At 46.2% G+C, this 19,143-nt stretch overlaps 1 protein-coding gene across 4 annotated transcripts in view; it reads right to left on the bottom strand.

Annotated features, from left to right (window-relative positions):
* The window catches only part of LOC142587153 (amblin-like), a 39,190-nt gene extending 23,656 nt beyond the window's left edge, over window positions 1-15,534 (bottom strand). For 2 of the 4 annotated variants that reach the window (XM_075698043.1, XM_075698044.1), the window contains exons 1-2: window positions 15,428-15,534; window positions 12,288-12,494 (exon numbers count right to left, since the gene is read on the bottom strand). In XM_075698043.1, coding sequence (XP_075554158.1) covers window positions 12,288-12,389 — 102 coding nt within the window. In that variant the 5' untranslated portion in view covers window positions 12,390-12,494; window positions 15,428-15,534. Of the gene's footprint in view, window positions 1-12,287; window positions 12,495-15,373 lie in introns of all 4 variants that reach the window. The other 2 variants (XM_075698042.1, XM_075698041.1) reach the window with 2 other exon arrangements.
* Between the last annotated feature and the right edge of the window lie 3,609 nt (window positions 15,535-19,143).

The following is a 19,143-nucleotide window of genomic DNA, read 5'->3' as shown; positions in this document are numbered from 1 at the left end:
CCATAGGCTAAATTATAAAGCACAACCATAAGCTAAACCATAAGCATCACCGAATCTTTTCACTTCGAGATATCTAGGCTTAACCTTAGCTAAGCCCCAGCCAATTTTTTTTTGTAGTGTGTTCATTTTAACTAAGAATAAAGTGCAGCTGAGCACCCCTTCTTGTTTTACACCATTTTCCTGCACGAACACTCTTGACATTGCTGTTCCCAGCCTTACTCTGTACTTTCGTTCTGACAGGTAGCTTTTTATTATGTTAAACATGTTGCGTGACCCGCCATACGACGCATGGTCTTGCGATATGCTGTACCTCCAGGTAGTGTCGTATGCTTTTTCGAGATAAAAAAATATTGATAGACTGTATTGTTTATGAAAAAAATGCATCTCGTATATAACTCTCAAGTCTGGCTAGCCTATCTGTTGTGCACCTTTCTAGTCTAAAACAGGCTTGGCGGGGATCCCGAATTCCAATGTATTCCAAGAAGTAAATTGGTCGGCAATTTGTCATTTTTCCAAACACATTAAATGCACAGCTTGTTAAAGCAATAGGTCTGTAGCAGGGTACACAGGTGTATATAGCTATGTACACTGCTTTAATATGAGTACTACCGTAGCTTCCTTCCAGCAGGATAGGGGTCGACCACTGGAAAAAAAATTATTGAAGAGGTGCAATAGGCATTCACGTGTTTCCTCATGTAGGTGCTTGATGATCCCGTAATTAATACTATCTAATCCTGGTGCAGAGTTTTTGCAGTTGGGCAAAGCTATTTTCAGTTCTTGCATGGTTAATGGGAGATTGTACCCATTGCTGGGGAATTTTTAGAAGGAGAAGGGTATTTACTCGACAAATTTTTTATATGTTAGGAATATTTTCCTGTAATTTGCGGAGCTCGATATGTGTTCAAATTCTTCTCCCAAAGAGTCTCCTTGCCCTTCTAATATAGCAGCATAGTCATTTATCACGGGCAGGTGTAATGTGGTATGCCGCTTCAGCCATCGAACAGTGTTGTGCACTTTCTGGCTGTCTGAGTTTATTGAGCTGATATCATTTCTCCAACTAGCCCATTTGGCTTCCTCACGAATACGTCTTCCATATGCTTTTGCACGTTTGAAAGTTGTAAAGTTTTCTTTTGTTAGATATACCGGAGAATGTACGCCATGCTTTGTTTTGTTCTTGTCGTACCTGCTTGCGCTCTTCATTCCACCAGGGCTTAGGATTCACTATTTTACCAGAGGTTTGTGCTATAGATTGTTTCGTGGCACAAATCATGTGTTCAGCTATATAGGCGGCCACTTCTTCAATACCAAAGGACGTCTTGTTGGACGAGTTGGTCACAATTCATCTTGGGTACTTGGCGCGAAAACACACACGACACAAGGAAGGAGACGGGACAGAGCGCCACTTGCAACGGCTTTTATTCGGAGGCACACCACACACTTATATACCCGACTTAGACGCAAGGACCGCAATCACATCAAGATTGATATGGAAGCGAACTGGTTATAGATTTCTTTTCAGCCATATATAACGATATTGACGGGTCACTGACGAACATGCTTCCTTTCTTTCCGATAAGGAAAGCTTCAATTACTTCCCGAGCTTTTTGATCTTTACTTTTTGCCAGAATTCGCGCCCCTGTAAGACATGGCTCACAAGAGCGTGACGGGCAGGACTTAATGTGCAGGGGAATGTTTGGCCCTTCTTTATCTTGCTCTACATTTCTCTCATGTTCCCTAACTCGGTCGTTAACGCAGCGCCCAGTTTGCCCTATGTAGGAGCGGCCGCATGAGAGGGAGATTTCGTACGCGACGCCTTCGGTGCACTTCACAAACGGTCGCGCATGCTTGGTGCCGCATCCATTTTTATCGTCTCGTATTTTTTTGATACGAGAACAAAGGCTTCCTAGCTTTCGGGGGGCTGAAAACACAATAGGGGGATAGCTGCACTTTGTTTGCAATCCGCCCTCGGAAAATCGTGCCCTCACAAATGCAGCTTAGCTTCCAGACCCAATTGACCAGGCTGTATTCAGCTCGATTCCCTGACTCGATTGTGATGGCAGTCGCTGAAAGCCAACTAAAAAAAATGAACAGTGCGGCTGTGAGATCTGGGGAAGATCCCCGTCGAGATGAGGTGGTGAGGCCTGTGGTTGTGCCCTATGTGCACAAGATGGCCCGCAATTTAAAGAAGGTTGCTAGCAGGCATGGGGTGCCGCTAGCAGAATATGCAGAAATATGCAGAAGAAATAAAATAGATGGAGAGGGGGGCAGGAAAAGGCAACGACCGATTTCCCCGGGTGGGCTGTCCGGGGCTGCCATCTGCATGAAGTAGAGGCCAAAGGGGTGTGTTGCCGCCTAGGGGCTGTAAAGGTCCAAACACCGGGCATTGTCTCAACTCCCAGGATCCCCTTTTCCGCGGACACGGCTAAGCCGCGCATGGTTAGACTGAGGATGGTCCAAGCCTCCTGTGCTCCGGTGCGTGGTGTCACAAGGCACCAAACGCCTGCTCACGCAGGCGCCCCTACGGGGTACAATCACCGTGAAGCCAGGTATGACGGCTGGGCCCAGGTCGGTGGATATTCAGTACTGCGATTATGCTTGGACAGACAGTGGTGCGGCGCCGTTTTGTGCCACAGGGAAAGAGCAAGTGGCCGACATGCAAATGGACGCAGCAAACATGCGCAGATTCGAAGCACAAACAGACAGGGCGCAAACGCGGTTGCTACACTGATCGTGGCAGTGCGACACCTGTTGCATTCCGGACCATCTCCAGTGAAGCAGCTCGCTGGGCGATAACCGCATTGTGGTCAGACGCCGCTTGGCGACGACGGCTCAAAGCCCCTCCCGGTCCCGCCCAACGCTCAGCGAAGACGGCCTGGCCTCGTTCTCATCCATGACCAAGCTCGCACTGACTAGGCAAGCGCGGCGCTCCTCCTAGCCAGGCACCCGGCGAGTCACGTGGCCAGGTTGCTACCCAGCTGCGGAGAGCGCATGTGCACTGCCGGCAGCCGTGGCGGCTAGCGCACACGGCGATTCACGTGATGCATTGTCAAAGCTGCGGCGCAGCTGCGGTCAAAAATGAAGGTGAAATTGACGGTGACGACGTAACATGGCTCGACGAAATTAGTAAAACTTTCGCTTTAAAACGTCCCTGTACTTTGATTTATGTGCACGTTAAACAATCCCAGGCGGTCAGAATTATTCCGGAGCCCCCACTACAGCGTGCCTCATAATCAGGTCGTGCTTTTGCCACATAAAGGCCCATAATTATTTTCTTTAGCGTAACCTACCTTATTTGTTCACAGACAAAGAATTTTCATCATCGCACTCTCTGAACCATGATCGCGGTAATTGTTGCTGTACGCCTCAATTGTTTTTCGCCTCCCTGCTTTTCTGCCAGCGAGTCTTCTATCGCATTTCACAAATCCCTGTCGCGGATAAATTTACTTTCCCCTGCTATCCCTAAATGCAGTTACTTCAAGCAGACTAGCGCAGCCTGAACCGACAGCAGGGCAGATATTGAAACGGGCAGAGGATATAAGGGTAAATGGGACCGTGTTTACTCTGAAGAAGATATCACCTGTGCAACCAGTATGGTGGAACCTTAGGCTAGCTCCACTACGCTGCCTCCTTCGTCTTGTTGGCGATACTCGTCTTGGTCGCTCTCGTGGCACCATGGTATATCAACCGGCGGCGAAAGCGCCGACCCCACGCTTGCTATGTGGCGGCCGCATGGTATGGCTTGAGACGACGGACGCGGACAACATCTGATGGTTAAGACTCCTGGGAAGCATCAGCTAGAGCAATTTCATACGAAACATCACTTAGTTGTCGGACGACGTGGTAAGGACCAGAGTACTGGGAGAACAGTTTTTTTCTGAAAGGCCCACACGCCGTGAAGGAGTCCAAAGGAGGATGAGATCACCGGCAGAGAAGTGGGCATCACGATGACGGTTATCATACAGAAATGTCGGTCTTGCCTGCGACTCATAAAGGCGACGGTGTGCAATATGGCGTGCCTTCGCGGCTGTATCCATGGCGTGGCGAGCATACTCAGACGAGAACTCGTGACAATTTGGCCGGAGCGTGTCGAAGGGCTATTTCGGGTCATGTCCGAAGAGGAGATGGAAGGGGGAGTTGAGAGCGGTGTCGTGATGTGACGAGTTGTACGCGACCACCACAAATGGGAGGGCGGTTTCCCAGTCACATTGATCTGAGCAGACATACATCGATAGCATATCGGTAACTTCTTGAAGGGCAGCGCAAAAAGACGATGAGAGAAGGCAGGAACACACAGGACAGCGCTGAACTCACAACTAACTTTATTCGAAGGCGCACACACTTATGTACACAACCCATAGCCACGCGCTCTCCCATCCATGGCGTCATTATCAGGGCGCTGGCAAAAAACACGCAAAACCATTTAATCTAATGCTACGCTATGAAGCGGCTTAAAAATTCAAATTCCCTATCGTGCAAATTTAACGATTGCATGGTTACACAACACGACCCTTCTTTCTTGATATAGAAGGCCTCAATAATCTCCCCTCGTAGTCTGATTTTTATGCGCGGAAAGTATTGTGGTGTTTTTATATATTGGAGTGCACCCATGCTCAGAGCAATGCCGCGGGGCATGCGAGTAGGCATTACCCGTTGGTGAGTGCCTATGTTCAGACAATCTAATATTGACGCAACGACCTGTTTGACAGATGTATACGTGACCGCAGGAAATTGGAAGCTCGTAAACAACTCCCATTCTACAGTGCACAAACGGGGAAGTGTGCTTAACAATACAGCCTTTCCCAGCATGAGTGGAGGCAGCCTGGGCCAATATCCTATTGATCTTACCACAAATTTTGATCAACTTGTTAGGGGCAGAAAAAATAACCTTTATACCAAATCTGCCTGCTACATTCCTGAGATTGTGTCATAATTTATGCACATATGGAATTACAACCAGTTTTTTCTTCTTGTCGGCAGGCTCTGGATTGTTCATTCTTGTGGGTGCTCCTAATTTTACACGCTTAACAAGCTTCTGTACTGTCATGCGGATAGCATCCTCTCGAAAACCTGCCGCTCTCAAATGCTGCAGTTGTTTTAAGAAACTCTCAGACGTCTTGTGAAAAAACGATTTCGAAAGTGCGGAAAGTAGACCCGAAAACGCAATGCTCTTTCTTACCACCTTGGAATGTGCGGAGTGAAAATTTAAAATTGGTTTTTTTGACCTTCTACAGTATATCGGTAACTGTCCCGTCCAGGCGTGCAGTGAGGCCATTTGTAGAAATGTGGTTGTTGTAGTTACCTTGTGTTTCGTGGCACAAAAGCGAAGTAGATCTTCGATAATCCTACCTAAAAAGTACCGGCCTCTTGCCGGTGAGAAGCTGGTGAGGAGCTCCATGGTGTAACATGACGTCTTGGAGCAGGAAACCTGCGACGTCGGTAGCACAACAGGTCTGGATAGCTTGTGTGAAGGCGCCGTGGGTTCAATAATCTGTGGCAACGGCAATATAATTATTTCCAGCTCTGGAGCCAGGAAAAAAGCCCAAGAGGTCTAGGCCAACACGTTAAAACAGCTCGGTGTGTATAAGAATTGGCTGGAGGGCTCCAGCCGGAAGAAATCAGCGAGGTAACGTCGCGCGGTAGGTTGAAGTCCAGACCAGAAAAATATGTCACCGGACACGGTCGTATGGCCTAGAAATACCGAGGTGGGCAGCAATGAGGACATCATGGAGCTGCGCTAGTATACTCGCGAGCAGATGAGAGGGAACGACTATGAGCTGTTTATGTCATTGTGGGCGCATCTTCGGCACTATGAGATGCTAAGCGAGGAGTCTGTCAGGCCAGAAATGAGACGGCTGATGAGGTCGCACGAAGTTTACCATGGTCTTGCTCCTCGCTGATGTGGAGCAAGTCGAAGAGTTAATATTCCAGCAGGTGCACCATTGGAGACCGTAGTGTCGACGGCGGGATGAGACAAGCAACCTGCATCCTGGTGTAGCCTACCAGAATTGCAAATAAATGTGTTGGTGAAATCTAGAGGACGTAGTCCCCAGCAACGTAAGCGACCCGTTGGATCTTTAAATGGCGAGAACCAACAAAGAGCGTGAAGATACGTTGCAACAGCGCAAGCTCTGCCGTATTAGTACGGCCGCAATTTTCTTACTACCCATATGACTGTGGAGCACTCGTGCTCTGTAATGAAGTAGTAGAGTTCAGCGTGCGAAAGCAGGCGATTTGGTCTGTCATTTCCACCTTGACGTTGAGCGGAAACAGCGTCAATTGCATAGCAACTAGCATCTGTACAGACATCTGTCGGGCCACATGGGTCGAAGTAAGCAAGAATTTGCAGGGTAGTGAGCAGGGTGACAAGGCGTTTGAAGGCAGCAGCTTGGTCAGGAGTTCATGAAGTGTGGGCGCCTGTCTTGAGAAGTGCAATGAGAAGCCGAGCAATGTACCCTAAATTTCTTACAGATCGACGAAAATGGGAGCACAAGTCTACAAAGCTACCTATGTCTTTGGCACATGTCGGTAAAAGAAAATCCAGAACAGCATAAAATTTTGTGGGACCGAGGTGGGCACCCGACGAGTCGACGAGATGATTGAGTATAGTAATTTGGTGGTGACAAAAGTGGCACTTCCAAGAAATCAATTCTAGCCCAGCCTGAACGGAAGGCAGAAATATTAGACGAAAGGCATTTAAATTGTGTCGCAGAATTCGGTGAGAACACGATGGCGTCGTCGAGGTAACAAAGGCAGATAGACCGCTTAAACGTGTGCAAGAGCTTCTTCATAATGCGCTCTAATTTGGCTGGAGCATTACACAAGCCGTATGGCCTGACTCGAAACTGATAAAGGCCATCTGCGTAACAACTGTGGTCTTCTTAGGGTCCATGACATCGACGGCAATCTGCCAGTAACCGGAGCGCACGTCTATTCATGAAAAGTACGGCGCACCACGTAGGCAATCCAACGATTCGTCTGTAAGTGGCAGTGAATAGACATCCTTTTTAGAGCGCAGCTCTTTGGCGTCCGTTCCTGGGTTTCGCGTCGTCGTCGTCGTCGGCCTCGTAACCAGCTCCGCCCCCCTTTCATCCCCCCAGCGCTAGCAGCGACCGACTGATACCGCTGGATGCCGCTGACGCCGCTAGAGAGTCAAGATAACGTGACTGCATAGAACACCGTCGCCGCCATGCAGAAAGAGGAGGAAAGGGTCCCCCCCCCCCTGTTCTTGTGTGGCGGATAGGGTGCTCTTCAGTTGCCGACGCGCCGGTTATTCGTTGTCCCTGAAACCAACTCCGCAGCTGGGGTTGACTCACTATCGGCGTCAGCGGCATCAGTCAGTCGCTGCTATCTCTTCCCTCCTCCCTTTATCGTGTTGTCCGCTTGCTGCGCGCGCTTCTGCCCCCATCGTTTGCCGCTGGGTGTACACGCCGCCCCCCTCCCCCCTCTTCCTGCGAGTCTCCGGTTGTCAAAGCGCCGGCTCGAACTTAATTCCTTTCTTCGCTCCTCCTCCCATGCAACCCCTGTGCGGTGGCAATCAGAGAGCCAGATCGGTGGCGGCGGATCTGTATATGTGCACCGCCCGAGCCGAAATTGCCGCTGCCGTTCGCCCTGTGCGGTGGCAATCAGAGAGCCAGATCGGTGGCGGCTTGACATAAAGACAAACAGCAATTTCCTAACACTTATGCGGGAGAAGATCCCGTTCCTCTCGCTCGTAACGCGTCCCACGGCTGTGACAACCTCGCGAGGCACTTGTATAGATCTCGTCTTTGAGAATCAAGCATTGGTGTACCAAGTCGAACATATATCAGTCTATTTCTCCGACCACAAAGCTTCCTTCATGACTGTCAAGAACTGTTAGTGGAGTCTTTGTTAAAGGAATACGTGTGAAAAAAAAATTCTGTGATAGCGCATACATGTGTTGCTCGATTTCTTTGCCTCAATCTATCGAAAAGGTGAAACAGCTTATTTGCTGCGCTCAAACTTCGCATGAGGAAGTAACGTAATCGTCGGTAATTTTTTGTTCTCTTCATTAGATGTCGGTAATCAATACAGAATCTCCAAGTGTTACGCTTCTTTTTTACCAAGGTAGCAGGAGAAGTTCACGGACTCGACAATGGTTCAATAATGCCCTTGGTAAGCATCTTATCAACCTCCTTTTGTACCACTCGGCGATCGGCGTGAGGCGCGCAAGAGGCCCGTCTGTGAATAGGCGGTGCATCGCCGGAATGGATGTGATGCTGCACAAGGGAGGTTTGTCCCAAAGGCGGATCGTCAATGTCAAAACTGTCGGAATAAGATGCGAGCAGATGATGGAGATTTTCGTTTTGTGTAATAATCACACGACGCTGAGAGTGTGACGACAACGACACGACAACGAGATGGCCACGAGTATATGACGAGAATTAGGTGCCGACGGCGTGTATGACGCAGCTGCAATGACGACGAAGGCATGGTGACGAGGGTATGGCAATGGATCCCTGATAGCGACTACGTGACGACGACGCCACTACTGCGATGGCATCCCAACGGCGGCATATTTGTGAGTGAATCACGACAGGATGATTACTGTAGAATTAGGAACACGAAATGAGGCCGATCGATCAATCAACTCAGTAAGACGAAGATTATGTGAGGAAAGTCTGACCGTGTTACTGAAGTGATGCAATCGTAAAATGACCACGTGACGACGATGGCACGAATACAATGGCGTGGAAAACATTCTAAATATTCCGGTAGGCTCTATCTCATGATTACTGTCGACAACATTGCGCTTAGCATTAACTGAATGTTGCGACAAAATGTATAGCCACCGTCGACGCCACTTACATGTGAGGCATGCACTGAAGCGCGACCATTTTTTCGCGCTCTCCTAAATACACACGGCGCCATCGAGAGGTGCCACCTAGAAACCCACGCATGTCCTCCAAAACGCGTCATGCGTTCTCAAACGCGTCGGGCTTATTAATGGACACGCTGAGTCATCGAACCGCGCTGCCGAGAAGTACGCGCGTGGACTCCAAGATGAGAAGCTTGGCACACCAGTGCCTGCGAACACTGTCAAAAGTCGCCGCGCTTGCAGCACACTTAGTGACGCAAACACATGGATACAAGTTAGCGAGAAGTTTGTCAAACAGCAGCTCACACCCAGTGCATTCACACCGCAGCTTGCTAAAGAGTTGACATGAACGACGTTCATTGAAAAGCGGCGCAAAGCCAGTCTACTTGTGGAGCAGCCTCCTAAAACGACGGGTTGCTTTCCTACGCTCATCTTCGGCAAGATCTCAGGGATCTTTTTCGTCATTGTCTAACAGCGCACACGTTTGCTACATACCATGTGACCGAAGTTGACATCAAGAAGGTTCGTTTACGCCCTGAACATCGCAAGTGGCAAATACCGAATGCTCTTAGTCGGTGCCAAGAAACTTTACTGGAGAGTCCTACGTACCCAGTTCCGCATCTACACTGACCTACGTTGGCGTCAGAGGCTTGTTTATTAGCGGCACATATGTACACATTTCTGACTACTCAGCCACACAAGTTGTTTCGACTGTTGGTTTTAAGCCCTGTTCCTTCTGTAGAGCAGCATGATGCGCTAGCTATTCGACCATGGATTACATAGTGACCCAGGTAGGCGGGAAAACCGTTAAACACAAACAAGCTTACTCAGAAACATAGATAGACAGCCCCGAATATAACCTAAAGTTCGAGACAAGGTAGCATTTGCCGAAACTATTTTGTTCGCTGTGCTATCACAGTGACTCCCGAAATTGTCTCGGTGCTTGTCCACCTTACGACCCTCTCTTTACGAAGCTGCCCTCCCGCCATGTTTGTTCGGTAGGCACGGTCACATTTATTTAAATAGGAAATTTTTCCAACATTAGAGAAATGAAGTCAGTGCAGTGGCTATTCATTAATAGCGAAGTAGAAGTCATCGCGAAAGTGGTTTGAGTTATTTTACTAAAACTTCATTTCGGTTGTAATACGAATTCTCTATTGCGTCTAAGTCTATTTTTGCCTCGAAACAAAGTAAATCTTCCATGGAACTTTGATAGTCAAAATGACCGGGCCCTATTCCATCTGTTTGATCACAGGCCGGGAATTCGCAAACATACCGACGGTGGCAAAGTGGCAAAGGCCGTTCCCATCTTAAAATCTGGTAATAAGAACTGGCCTATAATATATCAGCAAGTCTATATAACCAGGGTAATTTGCAAGCTCCAGGAACTGGTATTACACTCTTACGTTCTGACTATTCTCCATTGCACGGACTTTTTTTCATTCCTACAAGCCTGGCTTTTGCAGTGGTTCCTCTACGAGACGCAGCTTGCCATCTTCAGGCATGACCTCAATGTTTATCTGTACTTTACCTCTCAGACAGATGCGATTTGTTTGACGTTGCTAAGGCTTTCATTAAGATGCCACAACAACGCCTAATGCCTAAATTATCCTTCCTTTGGTTACACCCTATCTTGCCAGCGTGGGTAAACGAGCTTTTGACTAATGGTTCCCAGCTAGTGTCAATGTTTACCAATTTATGTATACAAATTTTAGTGTTACTTGGTGTACGCAAAGGTTCAGTCCTCAACTGCCCCTTATTCTTAGCATATAATAACGACCTGCCTCAGAATTTATCTCACAATAGTCTCGTGTTGACTGACACTGTGTTGTTTAGAGTACCATAACTAACTGGACAGAAAAAACCGCCTGTAATGAAGTCCTCGACTGTATCCAAATGGTGTTGTGCTTGCTTCGTGACCTTTAGGCTGTACTAAACGCAAAGCTATGTCCTAAAGTCACCCCTGAAACCCATTTTGTTTTCCTTAAGAGATCGCTAACGCACAACTTGAATCGGTATGTACCTTCTAATATTGTGCCATTACCTTACCTACCGATCTGTCACTGAGCAAAATTAGCCTCACATCCTCTCAGCAACTGTGAAATCGTTGAGCTTTCTTAACGTCATCTGCGCCACGGACTGCTTTGTCTAAAATTTCTTTCTTATGTACCATTAGTGTGATAAAGACTAGAATACGAGCCCCCAAGAATGAAATATACCAAAAGCTGGTCTCATTAACGATCTTGAATCAGTGGAAAAACACACTGCAAGCTTCATAAAATTTTAATTTTCTTATTACCTCAGTGCTTCAGCAGTAAAATTGCAATGCTATTCATTTCCTTAGTCGTTTCGCCGCCTTGTGCTTTATTGAACACTTTGCCTTTCGAATAGGTATTTCATTATGCACATAATCGTGAGCCTTACAGGGCACCTGCCGTTTACATGTCTCATCGCCCTTGCAATTCACTTTATGTTGTTTCTGCACGTGCCCGCTCTAGAACATAATCAGCTTCTTTTCTTCCTATGTAAGCAACCAAAGAGTTCAACGGCCGTTCAACAATATAGATTCACTCCAGTGACTGTCAGCCTTCACAGCAAATCTAACAAATCATCCGTGATGTGCAAACACGGGAAAACAAATAAAACTTGGCGGACGCTTAACCTTCGCTTTTAAGGGTGGAACGTGAAAGCATTCAAAATCCCTGACTGCTTCTTACGCTTCCCGGCAACTGCAGCGGATGAAACTCCAATGCCTACCGGGAAACGCTCGTGGCGAACGCTATGCACAAAGGTGGGCTTCCTGGTAGAAAGGCGGCCTCTTGCAAGGGCCGTGATTCGGCTGAGGCGAGCGCCATCTGGATGTGTTGGAAAGAAGTAGGCGCGCCGCTCCGTTGACTCAGATATTTACGCGTCGGCGTGCGCAAATGGCGGACGCCATTTCCTGTCTGTGCATTGTAGAAACGCTGGAAAAGGGGTTTGTTTGAGTTTTCGCGTAACAGAATCATGCTTTCTCGTATATTCAGATTACAATCCGAGCTGTCATGTCTGTATACTGTGTGTAAGTCGTAGTTTAAAATTTTTCTGCGTATTTTACCTTGACATATTCAAGTAGTTGAATTCCTTGCGTCACATGAACGGCCTGGGTATGCGTGTTTCGAAAATCTTTTTGCACAAACAACGTCCGACGCCAGACGCTGGATGCCGACGTGGGACGGCAGATTTTCTGCGAAACGGGGTCTTTAGTGCTGTCGCGTTAAAATCAAGCCAAGTGCAAAAGACAGGAAACATGTTGATTACATTACTAATGCCGCTGAGACCACTGGAAACAACGAACTAACTGAAAAAACATTTCTGCAAGGTAAGATGCTTTTCTCGCGTGATTCCATCAAACTTGCGAGAATTGGCTATACAGTGCTGGCGAGGTGAAGCATACATTATACCGCATACTCACGTTGGCATATTTGCTGGCACTTGGCGATTGTCTGGAAGCGGTTGCTGCTAGAGCTGCACGAACCTGTGCTGAGCATTTTGCAAGATTGATGAGCAAGGTCATAATACCAGAGGTCCCCTGCTGGCCTACAGTCGTTGCCACCGTACGGTGACATGTGACATATCAGTGGCACTGTGGCGTTCTTGACTTGCGGCTTTCTGAAAAATGCTGAAAGTTGCGCCATGCGAAATGGGACCACGGTGACTAGGCGAATAAATTGTCATTCCTAAAGTAATGTTTTCTAATGGCAAACTACTACTTCATAGTTAGCAACTCGTCAAAATGTCGTCGGATAGACAAATATTTGGTACAAGGTTCAGAATTAGTCTGATTGGCAAAGCCAAAGCAAACAGTTTTGTTACAAAAGCAACAGTTCCACGAGATTGATCGGCTGTATCATAAAATACACTCTGCAAAAGAGGGTCGGGTTTAACTTTCCTAAAAGGCACAGTCGCTTACGAGGGCCACTCACTGTTAGGGAGCCCTCGGGTATAACTTTTGATCTCAGGAATATCTTCTACCTGCTCCCAAAGCATGGTATGTCACGTATTAGGTCACGTTATGTTACATCAGAGACAACCTGCTCCTACATTTCTAAAGTGTTTAAAAAGTTTTGTACATGGATGCGAAAGCATAGACTGTACAGAAACGGTCGACGAAACATTACGTGAAAAGTGGTGCGGTGTGGCCTGTGTACTTGTAGACAACCTCAACAAAAACAAACAAACACAAAAAGATGCCCGATGTGTTTAAGGAGCCTGTTGGGCTGAGCCGATTGGGAGAATGCGAGAATAAAGGTGGCCGCGCTGAGGGAAAATTCGGGAAATTTGTAAATTAACGACGTCATGCACCGTGCTCGCTACATGGGCGGCAAGCATAAAAAACCAGGGGCCCTATAACGTAAAACTATTCCAATATGTTTCTATTCCAATCTTCTGACGTCAAATTTGCGTAACCACCAACGCAAGCACCGGGCGGTTACCCACAGGCTTGTCTGAACAGACCAATCAAACGCTCTCCTTGTTTATAGGAGGTCACTTTTGTTTGCTTGAAAAACGAATAACATTGCCTACAGTGAGTGGCTTGTCGTATCTAATTGGCTGACAAGAGGCGAGGAGAACGCTTAAGTGGAGAGGGATTCGACGGGGCCGAGCCACTGCACTGAAAGTCGATAACCGGATGAAGAGGGTGGTGCCGGCGTCTACGATTGGTCGGCTTTCCCTTACTTAGCTTGCGGTGGCTCGTCAAAAATCGTGGCGGCATGCAACGGAAACTCAAGAATGACACTAAAACAGACCATCAGCAAAGAAGAGTTGGCAGAATGAGGGGGTCAACGTGCTGAAAGTGCTCGAAAACATTACACGGCCACGCAAGAAGTTTTATTATACGCAAATATAATCATGCTCTCCGGCAGGTGCGAGTAGCCTGCGTCTGAGCGATCGGCGGCAGCCATCTTTTATTCCTTTCGGAACGGGGCAGCCTGTGGCTATTCCGAAGAAAATTCAGTTTTGTTCGGCATATTAAGGCATCTTTATCGCGTACACGTCATTTTGACGCGGTGAGTTCTTGTGGTTTTGGGATGTCGCGTGACAGACAGGTGAAGTGGGTACAGCCCGAAAACGTTTTACCAATAGCCGAGGGCTAATGGCGAAAAGGTGTCGAATCAGAAATAACTATTTTTATTTTTTCTATCAGATCCTGCATAATCAGTGTGTACACATCATATCAGATGGGGAGGTATCGCGGTTTTTGTGACGTCGGGTGACAGACAGGCGAAGTGAGGGTGGTTGAAAAAAGTTTTTGACCAATCGTGGAGGGCTGATAGGAAAATTGGAATAGAAAAGTTTTGAATAGTTTTACGTTATAGCGCCGCAGGATTATTTTAATGAATCATGCTGTCACGGAACTTTCTTACACCGCCAAGCTGTGGTCAGCGTAGAAGTATTAATATTCTTATGGTTCACATAACAATATTTGTTTCCAGTTTTGATGGTCGCTAGGAACGTGTTTATAGCGCAGTAATTGAAGCAATATTATGTAGGCTGAACACGTGCGATCAATATAACACCATTATATTAGGACCATATTTAAATGTTAACGAAACGTCTTGGGCAGGGGGAGGGGGCTTGGTTGAGCTTTTTATTCGATAGCCTATAGCAAATTGGGTGCTATGAAAAAAATTTACTTAGCACTAAATTGCACTGCAATAATCTATCTATAATCATCATGTAATGGTGCGCCATTTTCTTAACGCAGTTGGTTGGCTTTCTGTATCTAAATGAGCTGTGTAGGTTCTTGTATTATAAGCAGAAAAGAAAGGTAACATGTTACACTTGGCGCTATTTTGTCTCCCCTTCTTTACGTCCCTCTATTTTGCACTCTCTCGAAGATGCCGGCATCCACTCGCCCAATTACCAATCGACACTGGGAAGCAGCAGAAGTCGTCAAAAAAGAAAAAAAAACTTTTTACACTAGAACTACTTGTCATAGCAGCTTCAAGCCAAACGTTAAATTCAGCATAGTAAGATACAAGGGGCTGTTGCAACTGCAAAGGCTCTTACTGGTAACAGCTTTGTGGCTTTGTCACCTGGACTGTTGTGTAATGATGAAAAAACGTTTTGTAGAAGGATTCAGACTTGCAATGTTCATTACAGTCCCTTCCCCTGGCATGTGATATGCTTAACGTGCCTGACAACACTGATTAAACTGAAGCAATCGTGCGTACTACACTGGCTCTTGAAAACACCTTTTGAAATGAACTTAACTTTTTTTTTTACACGAAGAAGTAGATAGCAATAACTTCAGCGGTATTTTTAGCCAGAACAACAAGTTAAGTTATAGACGAACACATGACAGAAGGTCAATAAACATATAAGGAAATGGTTGTCCTCTCTCGGCCAATTTCCTGGCAATACCTCCCGGGGAAGACGGCTGAAGATAGAAGAAACATTGCTTACGAAACCAACGAAAACGTTTGAAGCTTTAGATACAAGTAGCACTGCTTCGCACGTAAATATACAGTTTATCTAGGACAACATATAACTAACCTTGTACAAGTATCATTCGGAAGAAAAACATAAAGGTGGTTAGGCATTTCATACCCGCACAGCGTTTAATGGAAAGCTCCACCGTGCAACTGCCTTGAGCAGGAGGTATAGGAGAACATACAGCTTTTCGTGCACAATAACACTTTCAACCCCGTAGCGTTCTTGACGTGTACGACGAAGCCCTGTGCGAGTTTTTTCATGCGAATATAACGGCAAGCGTGTCTTGTAGTATTGTTATAATTTCTCATACTGCGGTAAGCAGCTGCTCTTTCGCGTTCAAAGAGGGAAAAAAAAGTTGATTCTCCTGCTTCTATTGCCAAAAGGATGCTTCTTACCATCCAGAAGGAAGGTAAATACATCTTCCAGTGTTTTCACAAAAAGACAATCCTACGTAATATTTGACGTGATTCACGCCTAGTGTGATACAGGAGCTGTGTGGCCTGAAAAAAAAAGTTATTGTGAAAGAGTGCGATCTACGTGCATGGTTAAAGCATAAAACGCAAAACGCTGTAAACGAACGAGAAGACTCGAAAAGACACTTTTTCCTTGGTCGTCGTTTCTTAATATGTCGTTTGGCGTCTTCTACGCTGTATCCAATTACGTACGCGATATCCCCGCCAGAAGCCGTCGTGGCTGCGGTGAAATGCGTCATTAGAGCGAGAATTTCTGCTGTGGTCAAACTAAAAGCATGAAGCAATAAAGAGCATATTCTAATAGAATTCATGCGCAGTTGTCCTCACAGTGATCACTAGTGCCGGTAAAGACGCGGTATCTTTAGGACTCAGTTATAAGCCCCATGCTTTGATGGGGTTCGCGCTCTCTGTGTTCGCTGTCGTTGTCGATCCCGAGTTATACACCTGTATGCAGGAGCAATCGTTACATTTCATTCATCTTGATCTTTTTTTTTCGTTTTCGCAGGTACATGCTGGCGAAGGCGTTGGTCCGTTCATTTGAGGATATTGTTGGAGAGGCTTAATTATATACATGATATTTAAGCTAGCTTGTGCCAACTATTGAAAAAGAAACGATGTTTCGACTATGCGACTTTAATCAAGTAAATGCTCTTACCAGGCTTCTAGGGAACTGTAGGAATAATGAAAATATATTAGACAAATGGGAGCGTGCATACATATTAATCCCGTTGCTTGAGCGATTGACGAGGAGTCACGTAATGTTGACCAACAAACTTGGTGTAAAGGATTCCTTCGGTGATGATAACTTCCCACTGAAACCGCTAATTTAGTTACTCTAACCACACATAATTATTCACGAGCGATTACTTATTCGATAATACGCATCGTCTAATACGCCGAACTTTTACCAGAGAAAGTGCAAAGCCTATTGGAAAATATCCAACCCAAGCATTTCTATAAGAATAGTCACGGTGCTGGTAATTTTGGTGAAAATAAAGTGGGGCGGGCTCTCTAAACAAAGGGAGGAATGTATTAAAAGAAGCACCTTTTCATAGGCACTTGCGTGCCGCATATATACGTGCCACCCTATTGGCTTCGAGTGCATACATTGTGTTGTGCGGATATCGCAAGTATGCAAAGACGTAAGCGAAACTAATGACTCAGAGACGGTAACTACGACAGTCGTCTTGAATGTGCTATTTTTTGCTGGAACATCTTCCGCCTTCACACTGTTAAACTACAGCAGAACGTGCGGTGATATTTAGAAGTTTCGATTCGCAATCTAGTAATAAATATTAGCAATCAGCTCGAACACCGTTTTGATAGACAAGATAACTTGGTAAAGGCGAAAGCCAAGACCGCTCTTTTCAATTTCTCGTTGCATAAAAGCATGTCAAGATATCATGCTAACGCGCAGCGAGAAGAATTCATTGGGATGATTTTTGTTGTCAACAGTGGAGCAATGTTTAAACGACTAGTAAAAATCAGGTTCTTCTTCCTCCCCCACGAGGGTAGGGGTGTTACTTCTCCTATTGGCGTGCGGGACCGCCAGAGACGTTCTATGCAAGCGAGAGTACTCCTGCTAAGGATAGCGACGATAAGTTTGCTTGGGGCTTGGAATAGATGGAAGGAGGCAGAGATGAAGCTTAAAGAAACTCTTCGTTTACAACTTTTTACTAGGAATTACACATAGAAATACGAGGTGGAACTGTAACACATAAGGTAACCGTACATTGGCGGAGTCGATGGTGCATAGCACCTCATTTGAGTCTAGACGCTTGGTCGGAGCAACGGGGCCACGCCCCTATCCCTCGATACCCCGCCCCAAACATTCACAGCCCAATTATTGCCACCCAGTGGTTTTGAGTATGGTCTACCGGCATGACAGTCACCAATTCTTTACGAGGATCCTGTTGTGAGTGGTACGCCGGCTATTCAAGAATTAGGTCTCCTGCATGCCCCCTTTTCTTTTAGATCAGTTTAAAGTGTTCGCTCAAAATAACGCAACAAGAGATAGTTCAACAAATCAATAGCTATCATACCCCACGCAAGGCAACGGAGACAAACGCAACGGGAACAATAAAGAACTAATAACCAGGGAGCACCGGGAAAATAAGACGGCAGGGTGATTGATCTATGGTGTGTCGCCCCGTCCCCCGCTTGTAACTGCGGTCACCCTTTTGTGAAAACTGATAGCTTAGTAATTGCGGGTCATAGCTCAACGAAAGCTGTCAATGAGGCACTTGCGGCTGGCATAGAGTTTCCGAGTAAATTATTGCCCAGAAAGGGGCATTTGCAATGGTCGCAGTGATGTTCAACCAGTGCCAACTCGCCCAAATGTCGATCATTCTACAGTGTAACAAAAATGACAGTACAGATTCATGTTGCTCGTGTCCATGTGAACAGCAAGCATGTGATCAATTTGTTAGTGCGTCCAACGGTTACATTAGTTTGGTCATGTTACCCGGCATGGGAGTACTTGAAGGGCCAAGTGTAGCCTGGTGACATTGCTGTAACTTTCTGTGGTGGGGCCTACGTTGGTAACTACGATGAGGAATATTCAACAAAGGATAAATAAATGGAAAAATCGCTAGAAAGAAAAAGTTGGCAATTTGCTGCGAAATACCAATATCGCTAGTTGCCTCTTTCATTCGTTATTTCGAATAGATTTCAAAAAAAAAAAACATTGTCAACGAACACAGCTTCCTGCCAGACCCCTCTGCCCTACCAGACCACGTTAGGAGGACGGTCATCCTGCCACTGTAAAGGATGACCACTCACGAAGGGCACTGGTCCTAGGTTGGAGCACCGACGTAGGGTGCACTTTTCTGCAGCTGCAAAGGCTTCTTTTTTTGAAACCTGTATGAGTTTCCTTTGTACCTTCGGGCTACAATCTAGGGTGTTTGGGAATCCTTATCTTCAGACACCTTTCTCTCTCGCGTGGTCTTCCACAGAATTCATGTGCAAAGAGCCCGATATTTTGAGTTGGTTTGCTTAGGCAATAACGTATTATTTTTTTCGCTGATTGGCTGGCTTGTTTCTTGATAAGATGAAGAGAGGTGCTTGCAGTAGTTTTTGTGTACAAGTGGAAAGGGGTGAAGTTATGGAGCCAAGTCACCAAGTATGTATATTAGTGGCAGCCCGTGCATAGACTAGCCATATAAAACATCGTTTTCCGTCTTCCTCGTCATCATTCCAAATTTTACTGTTTCAAAGTTACAAGTGATTAATTCATTATTGTGCTCTCTTAAAGTAAGCTAAAAAGGTAAAATATGCAAAGCTCTGCTCTAAAAGTGTTTTATTTAGTTAAATCATCCCTCAGCAAACCGTCCGTAGGAGTTTTTGTGGCAGAAACCC

This window comes from Dermacentor variabilis, chromosome 7 (assembly GCF_050947875.1).
Source record: "Dermacentor variabilis isolate Ectoservices chromosome 7, ASM5094787v1, whole genome shotgun sequence".
NCBI classification, from domain to species: Eukaryota; Metazoa; Arthropoda; class Arachnida; order Ixodida; family Ixodidae; genus Dermacentor; species Dermacentor variabilis.
The sequence above is the reverse complement of the archived record's forward strand: the minus strand, read 5'-3'. Positions and strand labels throughout refer to the sequence as shown.